The 14,212-nt window shown below is 40.8% G+C and overlaps 1 protein-coding gene across 1 annotated transcript in view; it reads left to right on the top strand.

The window, feature by feature from the left end:
* Nucleotides 1–10,228, top strand: part of LOC135260882 (apoptosis regulator Bcl-2-like) — a 40,773-nt gene extending 30,545 nt beyond the window's left edge. The window contains exon 3 of the mRNA XM_064346568.1: nucleotides 5,426–10,228. Coding sequence (XP_064202638.1) covers nucleotides 5,426–5,563 — 138 coding nt within the window. The 3' untranslated portion in view covers nucleotides 5,564–10,228. The remainder of the gene's footprint in view (nucleotides 1–5,425) is intronic.
* Nucleotides 10,229–14,212: the final 3,984 nt, after the last annotated feature.

Raw genomic sequence — 14,212 nt, 5'->3', positions numbered from 1 at the left:
TTCACGGTTCTCGGAAATCCAGCTGGATTGTGTGAAATGGAGAGGCTTTATCTTGGGTTCTCAATCCAAGGACTCCTGCTGGTAAAACACACAGCGTTTTAATGACTCTCAGCTGGATGTTGTCGGGAGTGATGTAGTTACTAATTAGCGCTTGATTAAGCGTTTTATAAAGGGAGGGGCAGTCTTCAGGGAACGGAGGCGAAACCTGATTGGTCCACTCAGGGCAGGGGGTGAGGCTGACCTAAATCAATAGTCTGTCTGTGTTTCAGGACCCCCACCCCCCCGTAGCTGTAGGTCGCCCCACAAGGTGAAGTGCGTCGTGCACAGGGCGTATTTAAAGTGTGTCTGGTGTTCTGGGGATCTTATCGCAGGACGCTGCGGGCCCGAATGTAGTTCTCTCACTGCTCGAGGTGGAAAAACGCAACCAGAACCGAGGGCAGGGAATCTTTTTTTGTTGGGCAAAAGTAGTTTGAAGATGTGTTGTTGTCTTGGTGTTGCAGTGAGTGTGTCTGCAAGTCTTTGCAATTAAATTTTTAATACGAATGTGTCTTGCTTACTCAACATATTTCATCTCATTATTTTGTTGGGTTTTTCTTTGTGGGTATGATATGTAGATATGCATGGGAGTTTTACACAATTTCACAAGCACTATTGATTTCCAATGCAAATACCTGTCCAATTTACACAAATACCTGTCCAAATACCTGTCCAATTTTCTACCAAGATTAATCATTGTGAGTCTAATTTGTCATCGGTTCAGAGGTCAGGTAATAAACTGTAGTATTTATGTGCCTGTACCAGAGGCTGCTGGAATCTTCCATCCTGCAAAATGCACTTTTTTGGCCAGTGTAGTTGGGAAAGGCCAACAGTTGTTCTGGACATAGCCTGGACAGGAGCCAGCTGTGCCTTCTGCACTGGCGCAGAGTTAACCATGAGGAAACTCTCTCAGCCTATCGGATTCTGGCATTGAACATGAAAGCACAGTGGAGCGTGTCCTGTCAGCCAATGGCCTTTCAGCATTGCAGTATTTGAGTAAACAATGAAACATGCCCTCTTAGCTATTGAGAGCACCCTCTGTGCTGATGTCATTCAGCAGTGTCGCACTGGATATGCTACACAGCACAGGCGACTGAGAGAAAGCTTCCTGACCAGCCTCGGTCCTCAGAAAGGTTTGTTAGTGGATATCCATCTGTTTTACATCTTACAAGCTCCTTCAATAAGTTCCAACAAGCACAGCTGTGTTAATAAACAACTGTGTACCTTGACATTTTATTGTTGACATTTTATCCAGCATGGCTGTTTTTCTACAAAGGAAATGCTCCAGAGCAATGGTGATTGATTTAGTCAAATGCTTAAATATATTTTAAATATAAATAAATGTATGCCTTTCAAAAAATAGGGACAGTTTTCACAGCCCTGATGTGATGTACATTTGATTGTGCACCGCTAACTTCTACCACACCCCTTTCATAGAAGGAAGAGACACTGTTAGGAGTGTTTGAGGGACATTTAAAGACACGTGGTGAGAAGATGCTTGCTAATGAGACTGTCTGAGGTAATGGCTAATTTTAAATGGCTTGTTAGATTGTTTTACTCTCCAAGAAAGGATATCCTTCCTCACCCACAGCTGCTGTAGTTCTGTTTGAATGCCATGCATCTGTGTTCTTCATGTCTTTTCATCTGGCGTTCTACCAAATCACCTTTCAAATTTCTGCTGCCATTCTGAACACCTATTTTAATAAGCACACAGACAGACTGTCTGTATTTGCTATGCAATATGCAAGTACAATTCTAAAAGCAGAAAGATATCATTAGCTGAAGGGCTATCTTTATCATTATCTGCATCATTATCACCTGAGGGCAACTGAACCAATCACAGTTCAAAAGTAGTGTTATTAGACTGCCAAAATGATAGATTATACCATATTGTTTGTCTTTGAAATTTGCTTTGCATTAAAATAGTGTACCCTCCGTGAAGACACAACCGTATAAATAATATGTGCAAAACATTTGTTCCAGTAAAGATAATGGACCATTTAGAATAGTCTATGTGGATAATTGTGCTCATTAAACACTGTAAAAAGTTCCATTCTTGCACATTACCCTCAATAACTGCAACAGGGTCCTTTGTTATAGTATATTGATCTTAAGCTGTTATCACATTTAAGTACAATACAGTCCTCTGTGATTCAACGCAAGGGTATTGTGGGGAAAATACCATGAACTGGAAGAACGTTGAAGCAAACAATGAGGTAATTTCTGTTTTTACAATACATGTCTGATTAGGTCTTTTACACTCTGTAAATGGATGTCCTTCTCTACCCAGGGCTACTGTGCATAATTTTTTGGGGATGGAGACAAAAGGGGAACTCAAGAGCTCACAACTGGGTCTGATCTCATATCCTGACCCCCTGCCAGCCTTCCCCAGCTAATAAAAAAACAATACATGTGCAGAAAAAATGCACATGCAAGCAGTCTTACTTCCTCGAAGAGGAGATGTGGTTTATTTCTGTGTATTTCTGAAACCAGCGACATGGCCATTCATAAGAATGCCTCTGAGCCAGTTGGGGGTGGACAAATGCATGATTCGAGAGCTATTATTAGACCCAACCGATGCACTGAAGCACTTCTTGAGAGAGAATACGTCAGTCCCCCTCAGCCTTTAGCGGTTTGAATGTGAGAACTTCCACGGAAGGGACTCTGTCCTTCAGGACTTTAATTAAGAACTGACTCAACCGCCATATTGAGGTTGAATTTTGCAACTGTCCTTCAATGCTAAATTTAGGATTTTGAAATGCGTGTCGCGTGCACAATGGCATGTACTGTACTGATGATGCTTGTTGCCGTAAGTGCTAATGGCTCTGACATTGATAATCGGTCCCGCAGGAAACTGCTTCTCAGCCCGTCCCTGACACGTAGGCTTGGCCTTGTGAGAGTGTCCCATCATTAGCTGGTTTCCTTTAATAGCCGCTGCTGAACTGCACCTCCGCCGTTCCGCTAAACTTCCAAAGCTTTTAAAAATGTTCCAGCCGGTGCGATGAGAGGTGCGGCCGAAAAGGTTCGGCCTCCTCTGAACCTCATGTTGCCTGAATGGTTAGTGTTACGATCATAGTGCCTTCCTCCCTTCCTCCCTCCCTCCTTTTCCCCATCCCTGCCCCCCCCCCCAACTGTGCCCCCCTGGCCTCCGTCGAGGAGAGAGGCTGCTTCTGTCCTTCTGTCCCTGCTGAGGCCATTACCGCAGGAGAGAGCAAACACAACCCAGCCTTTTTAAACACGGCGAGGAAACGGCGCTAATCCGGATGTTTGCCACCGTTGCAGAGCAAACATGGATTAGATACCAACTTATCAACACTCCAGCCAGCCCTGTCACTTCCACCGCAGCCTGACGAAGGCCGGTCTCCGGGGAAGAGGGACGCGCTGGTGTTTGCTCGGTTTCTCTCGTCTGTGTCGGCCCCTGTCCAGCTGACGCTCCAGATAAGCCAGCAATGACAGGCACAGGTAGTGTTAGCACTGTAAACAGGTGGCTAAAATTGAGTCTCCTACTGTATGTCATACATTCAGTCTACTGTGTAGTACGGTTTCCGTTTGCATATGTTTAACCTGACTCATCCGGTCCGTCGCCTATGTCAGAAGGAAGTAAACTTGATCCGGTCAGAATCCTTGTTTGACAGTTTAATATAAAATAAACATTGTTTCCATATTTTGTGCAGCACTCTGTATCTGTTCAGACTTCTAGAAAAGGGGTAGTGTTAAATTCAATGATAGCATCAGTGACATTGAGCTGTGTATGCCAGCGAAATCAATCTGAATACCAGATGTACCAGATTTCAGTCATGTTAAAAGGGACTTCCTCGGGCCCATCTCTCTCCCTCGTTTCTCTCTCTCTCTCTCTCTCTCTCTCTCTCTTTTTTTCTCTCTCTCGGTCTCTCTCTCATTCTCTCCCCATGTCTACTAAGCCTTTTCATCTTTTCTCCCTTCTGCATGCTTCTGAATAATACAACCCAAACATCTACTGGCTTTGTCTTCTTGCTCCTCTTCCACCATGGCAGGACCAGGCTCCCAAAATCCCCTTTGCAGCTATTTAAAAAAGAAAAACGAAACAGCTTTTTTACTTATTTTTCAGTGGCAGTGGTCATAGAAGGAGAGTTTGGGGAGAACCCATGCGGTTAACCTCTCTCTGCTGACTTCACCACTCATCGTAATGTAATTGTCTTATTTTGATACAAGAGAGCATACTGAACATGACCCTGTTGATGAGCCGTACCTGATCTGGCATATTTGACCAATCACAGTGCCTTCCTGAGAAGCAGAGAGAAGTTCAGCTGCGCCACAGCATCATTGGAAAACACCGTCTGTGGACATACATCAGTTATGTGCCTGTGACGATGTACGAGAGCTACTTGAAAGCCTTCTTTGAAGTGTTTGCCATTTCTTGTCTAGGAACTAGTGAGATTATGCCTACTGGAGTACATCCACACTGCCTCTGTGTGATACAAAGATATGCTTTTGTCGATCTGGACTGCCTAACCTTTCCAAATTGAGTTATGGACTGAGTTGTGTTAATCCCAGAGCTTTATTTATTAAACACTGGTTCCTGCGTGGTCTAGACCGACATAGCTTTGCCCATTAGGCTGTCCATATCTCTTGGAAAGTGAAGTTGAGTTGCATTACAGGGATTATATCTATCTGAAATCAAGGTTAAAGGTAGAGCGGCCCTCCAGGACCAGGGTCAAGTAGCTATGGATACACTCCAGTATGATTGCTAAGAAACTGTGCTGTAGCCTGAGGTGATTAAAGCCATTGATTGGCAGTTGGTCGGCCTTCCAATTATATGTTGGGCTTTGAGAAGCGCTTTCAGCGAAATGCTTTTTGGGAGGAATTAGATCGCAGAGTCACATGTGTTGCCACGGTCACACTTGTGGAACCCTGAACGTGTTCACCCATATCCATAGCAGCCATTGTCCGAGTCTGCGAGAATCGCGTCCAGAGCCATTGTGGTCCGTGGGAGTGTCTGTGTGGAATACTCTATGGCTTTCCGCGGCTCCTCAGAACTGTTCTCTTCAACTGTGCTGTTGATGCTGTCTGCCCCATATGCTAGCTGCACACTGACACAACTGCAGACAATGCAGCAGAATTCAAAAGCAATACTGACAAGTAAGGGAGGGAGGGAGGGAGGGAGGGAGGGAGGGGGGCAGGGGATTGCAGCAGCTGCCACATAAAATGTGTTCTATTTTCCTGAAATCAAGAAGCTTTTTTGTACATGTATATTCAGAACCAACCAAACAAGTGATTTTCTTTTTTGTTTAATGAGACGTACCGTCTCCCTGTTGATATGCATCAATAGTCCTGGGTGTATCATTGAACAATGTATTTATTCTCTGATATGATTTGGACTTACTTATCTCTCTCTCTCTCTCTCTCTCAGGATGCATTTGTGGAGCTGTACGGGCGACAGCAGGAGTCCATGTTTCACTGCTCGTGGCCGTACATTAAGACGGTCTTCGGTCTGGCTGCTCTGGGTGCAGCGGGCGCCACCATCGGCGCCTATTTCACAAAGAAGTAAAGAAATCGGAAGCTTTTTTTTCCTCTGTAATTTCTTAGAAAAACAGCATCTCCACAGAATGGATACATGCACACACACGCGCGCGCGCACACACACACATACACACACACCCGCAAGCCAACTGCTCCTGAAACTTTAAAAGCCCTTGCACTCTAAATACTTCATACAAGAGACTACTGTATTTCCAGAAAGCCATTATTTCAAGTTAAAAAAAAATTGATATCATGCGCACTCAATGTCAGGTCATTAATTTTTTTTCCTGCTATATATATATATATACTGTATATATATAAAATATGTTAAAATGGACTTTATTATTATTATTTTATTTGACAGTGGAAGCCTGGAAACCGTTTCCCTCCATGTTTGTTCAGTACTTCAGCATGATAATGTTATTTTGTGGTGTGGACAGAGATGCCCCCTCTGAGAATGTGCATACAAAACCCACCATCCCTGTGGGTGAAAGCGAAAACAGTTTAGCTTCTGGTAACTCCCAGTTTTGCTTATTTAGCTGTGGATGGAAAGAGGGGGTTTTGTTGAATTGTGGTCTTCCTTAGGAGCTCCCCTAACACACACACACACACATACACAGATGTAATATAGTCACTGTCTCTGATTGGCTTAGTGGTCATTTTCATACAAAGAGTATTAGTAACCATCCAATGCAAGCATTTATGAGTTACCCACAGCCACTGTCTACCCACCCACCCCCTCCCCCCCCAAACACTCCTCACTCCCCAGGTACTCCATTTTGGGATAAGTTTTACACACAGCTGTTGGAAAGCATAGAACGGTCTCTGCTATTCTTATATTTTCTGGCTTTCATGAAATGATGAGAACCTTGACAGTATCTTCTTTCATGATTATCATCTTTCCATGTCAGAGGCCCTTTGCCTGTCTGAGGTCAGGGAGGCCATGATTAGTGTGCAGAGTGTAAATGGCTTTATTCCATTTAATATTCCCTCTGGAGGGTGAAACTGGGGAACTGTGGAAACCTGAGAGGTCAGGTGCAGCATGGACTTTGGTTTCTATTATGAGGACATATTTCCCAAATAAGATGGCCATTTTAAAAGGTTACATGATTAGGGGATATCAGACTCACTCAATCAAATGGACCTTCATAGAGGTGGGATCTATTTAAGTTAGGACATGACAAAGAAAGGTAGGACCTCCCAGATTCATGGTGTTCTCACACACAGTGTAGTTACCGGTCCAGACCTGAGGCTGTGGCTGTGGAGGTCTGCTTTGCTCAGCCTTCTCCCTTTAACTTTCACACTTGGGCTGTGAATTGGGCCAGGATGGGTCATGTTACTTCTTGTGCTGTGAGTGTGAAGGGCACTTTAGTCAAACGGGATTATTGTGGGTTGTCCAAGCATCCAATGCATCCTATCCACTGCTACCTACACTCTAAACCCAGCTCCCTATGCCCTACACCCTGCTCCCTATCCCCCAAACCTAGCTCCCTATGCCCTGCTCCCTCCTCTTTTGCAGATGGCTGGACCTCCCCTCTTCTGTCCAGCTTAGTGCATTTGCAAGGTTCTGTCGAGAAGATGTCTGGTAACTGTTGAGTCCTCTAATGAAAGAGACCCGCTGTTCTTCATTTGATGAGGAACAGACAGCTCTCAGAGCTGAAGAGCGATGCACATCAGTGAGAGGTCACTTTGTTGGAACGGTGGGAGGCAATAGAAGCTAGGAGAGAAGAGAGATAAAAATGGATGTGAGAGGAAGTTTTTAAACTTGATTCATTAAAAATATGTAGAAGCTGAGAACACATCATTAAGAATTTTCAAAAAGATGGGGATAGGAAGAGACAGGAGAAGGGGGTGGAGAGAAAGATGTGTTTGTGTTCGGTTCAAACATCGCCAAAGTTCAGAGTGCATCTTCATCTGAAGCTGGACGACTCCCCCACAGACCCCTCCAGAAGCCTTTATTCGTACCTTTCTAGGTCTTAAATGGCATCAGCATAATGCTCAGCAGCTGGCTTGGCTCACGTTGCAGGGAAATGTGAGCCCACCCTGGCAGGCCTCTGGCAGGGTAGGCTGAGGGGGTTCCAGATGGACTCACACGGAGAATGTTCGCTAATGAGAGCTTGGTGAGCTGCGTCTGGAAGCTCGGGGGACAGCGCCCCCTGGTGTATGGCAGTCCACTGCCTCAACACTTTTTGTAGGGAGTGGATAGCTACCACCTTCTCTCAAGGGATATTTGATCATTTGTGTATGATTTTGGTGAAAATTCCTTCTTTTCATGCAGTTAATTTCATCATCGTCATTTCATTTTTTTTCTCCAAGTTTACATCTGCTGTACAAACATGATATGAAAGGTAAACATAAATATAACTGTACTATGATTAAACTTTTAAATATATTTATTGTAAGGTACTGAAAATATACTGCTACTCTGTAGCAGTGAAGCTGATAATGTAAGCCTTTGTTCAGTAGGTTATTATATCATATGAAAGCTTGGGGTTCATCAAGACAAATCTCTCTTGAACAGCTGCTTGCGGCATTAATTAATGAAGAATAATCTGTAGCGAGTTAAAATATGTTCTGTGAGAGCATGGGAGTTTAGAAGAAAGTAGATATTCCTTTTCATTTCTGTTCGCGATTAATTTTCAGTACCAAAAGTTTTTTATGCTAAACAGCAAAGCTGCTTGTAGCGTAGAACTACAGCAAATACTGCCATTTGAATACTCAATGTATACAGATCCAATATGCTCTGAATTATTTCCAATTAATTCTTAGTTTTCTCTCATGAGGGGTGAATTACAATGATGAACATTAACAAGGTCTCATATATGTTGGACTCATATCTGAAGCTAACTACAGTTTTAAAAAGTAAACTGAACATGGTAAATGGACTGCATTTATATAGCGCTTTACAATTGATGCCTCTCATTCACACACAAACAGTGAAAGGCTGCCATGCAAGGTACCAATCAGCAATTAGGGGTTAGGTGTCTTGCTCAGGGACACTTCGAAACACTTCGAACCGGCAACTCTTCGATTACCGGACAACTGCTCTTACCTCCTGAGCTATGTCGCCCTATAGTTTATATGATGCACAAAAATAGGAAGCTTGAAGGTGAAAAAAGTTTTGTCCAAAAGATGTTGATAAAAGTGACGGGGAATCTCCACATGGACATTCTTCTAAAGCAACGAGAGAATCTTAGATTTTTAAAATTTTATTAATAACAGACTTCTAGTAACTAACTTCTCCTTCCTTTTTAAAATTTTGAGCAGAATTCATCTGCTTCTTTTAGAATGTAGTCGCATTCCACTGAGGGAAATCATTTATAAGGAATGGAGAGGTGTGTGTCTGCGTGTGTGTGTTGTGTTGTGTGTGTGCATGTGTGTTGTGTGTATGTGTTGTGTGTGTGCATGTGTGTGTGTTGTGCGTGTATGTGTGTGTGTGCATGTGTGTTGTGTGTGCGCACATCTTATGAAGAGGGTGTAAATATATTATTCTATCAGAGAGAGCATGAAGATGCATGCTTATGGCTAGCAATACTATATTACCTTGAGGCACAGCATTCTATTACTCTTTAATATTGAATGGCACCTGTCAAAGAGATAATGACTGACCAAGAGTGTTTCTATAGTGATGAGCAACAGATTTGTTACAGAACGTAAGTGGATGTGTTTAACATCTGGGACGTTACTGAATGTGGTTTATTTTCTACTTACACTGTCTGCTGTAACTTATACATAAACACCACCCGTACACTTTCAATGTTTTAGTTTTAGTTGTGTACAGACATTTATTTCACCTACGTTTATTTGCTCTTTGCTTTTGTAGTATGTGTACCAGCAACATTACTGAGTAATTTGTATCAATATGTCTGAGTTCATTTTAATTTGCACTGTTCAGGATACTTGCGAGTAATAACCAGACGGAATTTGCATCATGTCTCTTTATCTTTATCTCTATCTCTGTCTGTCTCTCTCTCTCTCTCTCTCTCTCTCACACACACACACACATTATATATATATATATATATATATATATATATATATATATATATATATATATATATAACACGCATACTATTTAAAAGTTTGTTATGAAGGCTCATTTATGTTTCTGAAAATTTCTTCATTTTAAAAAGAGGTTACTTTTTTATTTAAAAGTATTTAAGAAAATAGGAATAACTATTGTTTATTTTTGAGCATTATTCAGTATTTGACAGTGTAATTATTACAATGAGTGCTGCAAGTGGTGTAACTTGAGGTAGTTAGAATTAAATTCACGCCGATGTGATGTTACTATCATCAAATCAGTATAGTTTTACAGTTTTACCACTACTGAGGGCAGCTAAAACAGTAAAGTCTAGCTTTCAGTCTTAGCCACTAAAAGCACAAAGAGATCACCGGTGATTCATTAATGAGAACTGTTAAATATTTTACTTTTTGAATATTAAATATGTCACAAAACATGTATGAAAATACAGCAAACCTAACTTTGTAGCTCTATCAGTGCTCACCCTTCCCACATTATAAGCAAATCTGTAATATGTATTGAATGTGACTGTTTCTGTTTTATGTAAATTCATTGCTACCTGTAATTGCAAGTGTCATTCCTTCATTTTGCTCTTGTTCCTTCTATCTATTGGTCATATTCTTTATCTGAATATAGAAATCATGAATAAAATGTTCTGGTTGTCATTTATACACATGCAAAGCTTTTTATTTTTTCTGTTTTTGCATCATGTGATATAAGCTCTTCTTAGCTGTGTCTGCATTAAAATGGCTGAAAACAGTAGAACATAGCAAGTTTAAAACATTATCAATATGGAATGAACAATGGCTATGTTTACATGCTCCAATGCCCTGACTATTTGTAGTGATACATTTAAGGAAATATTCAGATAAAGTGTTTACATGGTTTGGAATAACTGATTTTTCTAATATGTGGATGGACACATGGGTTATATTAATAGTCAGTCTAAGGTCTGCAGAACTGAAGCAATAACTCACGCTTGCAATTTGATTAAGCATCCATCAGTCAATAAATAATAACTTTTATTAATAATTTCACTGCTGTTCCTTACACCGCTCTGCATGTGGCTGTTCGCCATGTTGGTTTGAGCTTGAAATGTTCAGACATTTTGTTTACTGCATCTGGCGTCCTTCCACTGGCGGAGTTTAAAAAAGCAGAAAGAAATTGTAATAAGAGGTTTGCATGCTGCAAAGTCAAATGATTGGGTAATGTTGGGCACATGGTGGAGGATAAGGCACGTCAGAAGATCAGGGCGAGAGTTCTTCATTCTGAAAGAGGGTTCTCAGGTTCTACCAGGGGGTGGGTGGTTGGCAGCTGCCCCTTCTTTTCACTCTGCAATGCACCAACTGAGCTGCACAGTTGTGCCAGAGCATAGAGCCATTGTGAACAGATAACAGCTGACACATTTTCCACACTGTCATAGAGACTGTCATACATACAGACAGGGAAATCCATGGTGACTATATATTGTACTGTCTTCATATTTATTAAATGTATCTCATTCTTCATCCATTCCAATGAGAACACACATTTAGATTTTTTGTATTTTTTCATGTCTTGGACATGAGACTATAATCTTTTTTTTGTTGATTTTCATTTAAACGTCTTTTATTATGAAGAATTTACATTTAAAAATGTATTTATTTTACTGAAAAAATACCGAAATACCTAAGGTTATAGTCATAGGCTGTAGTAGAGAAAAAGCAAGCAAAGTGAAGCGATTTATTCTACTTACTGACCTTATTCTAGACAAAGGAGTCGTCTCAAATATGTTATTTTTCTTTGAAAATACATGCAATCTAAATATCATCAATTCAACAAAAGAAATACAAGGGAATATGAAAATCATTTATCATGAAAATATATTTCACCAAAAAATATCAAAATGCCTAAGGCCCCAATAGTAAAAACATCTTTGCCTTCCAAACCAAGAACGAACAATTGTCCTAACCCTATTCTGAGCTCCTAAACATAACCTTCGTCTTGCCAGAAGCCTAACATCTACCATTGTCCTTACCCATATGCTACTGTTTACCCTACCCTAATTAGCAAAACACATAATGCTATATTCTTGCTTCCCCAAAGTGGGAAAAATAGAGTCATCCAAAATCAGTGGCTAACACTTTATGGAAATATGTGTAAAGTCATTATGAAAACATTATTTTTCTGGATAAATATCAAAATACCTAATTCAATTGTCATAGGCCCCAACCGAAAAAAATTGGTTGTTCAAAATGCAAAGAGCTAACCTCTTTCTGAGCTCCTACACACAACCCAAACCCTGCCTCAATCCTAACGCTTATTCTGTTCCTAACCTTAGTTCCTATTTCTTGTCCTACGTGTTCTCTAGTCAGATTAATGAAAAAAAAAAGAAAATATCATTAATTCAATGACATCTTGCATCAGACCACAAATCCCTGTGTGCACCTATCCTAAATTTTGCAAAGACAGCTGGTCTCAGAAACTTCTGTATCAAAAATATCCTTCACTGCACATACTATGCCTTCAACCATGATGTCATTTATGATGTGTTGCACATCACAGAAGATATCAGATTTTGTTGAAACAAATAAATAAATAAATAAATGCATAAATAATTTCACCAAGCCCAGAAATTTCCCCCTGCTTTGAGGAGACACAGTGTACATTATCTCAGGACCTCAGCGGTAAGCTTGTGCCCTCAGTGCCCATGATAAGGAGAATCCCTCATTTCAGACCCAGCTCATGTGAGAGAGCAAACTCCCCGGGCCTGGTGCATCTCCTCTATAGATTCACAGCTGCAGTGAACCTGGTAGGTCCTTTCTTTGCGTCTCAATACAACGTCTGAGATTTCCGTGGTCAATGGCATGTTGGTGTGACTTCAGTCCAGCGGACCACCCTTTTATACGACAGACAACGATTGGCTGAGGCGATTGGTCGTGTTTTTTCATATTCCACAGGATATATGTATTCCCAAGGCATGTATGATGCCTTCCTTCCTGCAGGATGCCATCTGGAATTATTCATAAACAAATTGAATTATTTTAGATGCATGACATAAGGCACGTTATGTAAAACATTGTAAATTGTGGCATAGCATGTGACCGCACATCACATAGGGATAGTATTATAAGCATAATTCCTGGGCAAAAGCTTATGAAGGATGTTATGCAGAGTAATGAAAGCATTATAAAACAGTCATAACAGTTGTAACTCAATGTTCCTTTAATAAATATGTGCATGCGGGTGAATGTTTTCAAATACACAGGACGTGATGTTAAAATCCAAAGTACCACAATTTACAAAAAAATGAATGATTTTCAAATCTTTTTAATGAAGTTTTTGTAAGAATGTGTCTATAATTGTATCACTAGCAACACGGCAGGGATCAACACGTTTCACACGCAACTGCATACAGTTCACACCTTTACAGCACATTAACTGTGAGAATTTCATGTTGGAAACTCATGCTTACCGCCAAGTGTCAACGTACAGCAGAGAATATATAAAGATGCCATTATCTGGATCCTCTATTGGGATGTGTAAAGTTTTCGTAGAAAGGTTTTGTAGAACCAGACACAAGCATACACATCTACCTTAAAGTGCAACCCACTGCTAACAGCAGATGGAGAAGCAAGTAGATATTCTGAGATGCTGACAGCACATCCTGTCTACCTCCAACTGCAGAAGAGCTGCAGCTCGTGTATGAATCTGGTCGACTGCAGAGAACTCTTCTAACACCTGCTTTTTAATATCACCGCCTGAGAGAAGAATAAAACTTCCAATTACTTGGGTTTCACATGAGCTCATAGCGTGGTTGCCTTGAAATCATTTCACACTCTGGGCACCACTGTACAGAATTTTCAATTGCTGCTGTCACGTGGAATGTGCCTTGTGCAGTCCTTATCAAGAAATTCATGAAAAAGCTTTCAACCTCCCAAGCCTTCTCAGTAAAAAAAAGCACAGAAAGCAGACACAATTATAAACTGAGGGCTGAGAAATCCACACAATATACGAATACTGGGGAAAATCTCTCTGGCACACACACACACAATATACTAATTTGGGGAAAATCTCTTTCACACACAGAATATAGTCCACTGAATTCAATCAAAATGTGCGTGTCAGGGTCTGAATAATTCTGTATGGCCCATGTGCCATTCTTATTTGTTACTAAATTTTGAAAAGATCAACATATTTTGTAGCAATGATGTATTTCACTAGAAAGAATATTCTCTACATGCGCACAAATCGTGAAAGCACAGCTTTCGTTTTAGAGCTTTAGATATAGTGCCATCCTGTGGCCCTTCTGCACATCTGATTCTACTCAAATTAAGAAGTTTCAGTGATATGGATTTATGTATGTTGTGATTGAACATAGAAAGACAATACAAAAGGACTATAATCATCATAACCTATTAGTGCTAAAACACACACACAAAAATGATGTAATGCCAAGAGGAAGACAATATGGAATAATCGTGTAAAACAGTTTTATTCTACGTGTGAAACAAGAATTGCTATCCAGGTCCTGACAACATGTTTTCAGAATGGGTTTATGCACATGGTTTTGATGCACTGCTGCATATTTAACATTGCTTACATTGCACAGGATAAGAAAGCAAGGATCTTTCATGTCTTCTTTTCACTGTGAAATTAGGGTCTTGGTTTTTT

The sequence above is a fragment of the Anguilla rostrata genome, chromosome 8, assembly GCF_018555375.3.
Source record: "Anguilla rostrata isolate EN2019 chromosome 8, ASM1855537v3, whole genome shotgun sequence".
Taxonomy (NCBI): domain Eukaryota; kingdom Metazoa; phylum Chordata; class Actinopteri; order Anguilliformes; family Anguillidae; genus Anguilla; species Anguilla rostrata.
The sequence above is the reverse complement of the archived record's forward strand: the minus strand, read 5'-3'. Positions and strand labels throughout refer to the sequence as shown.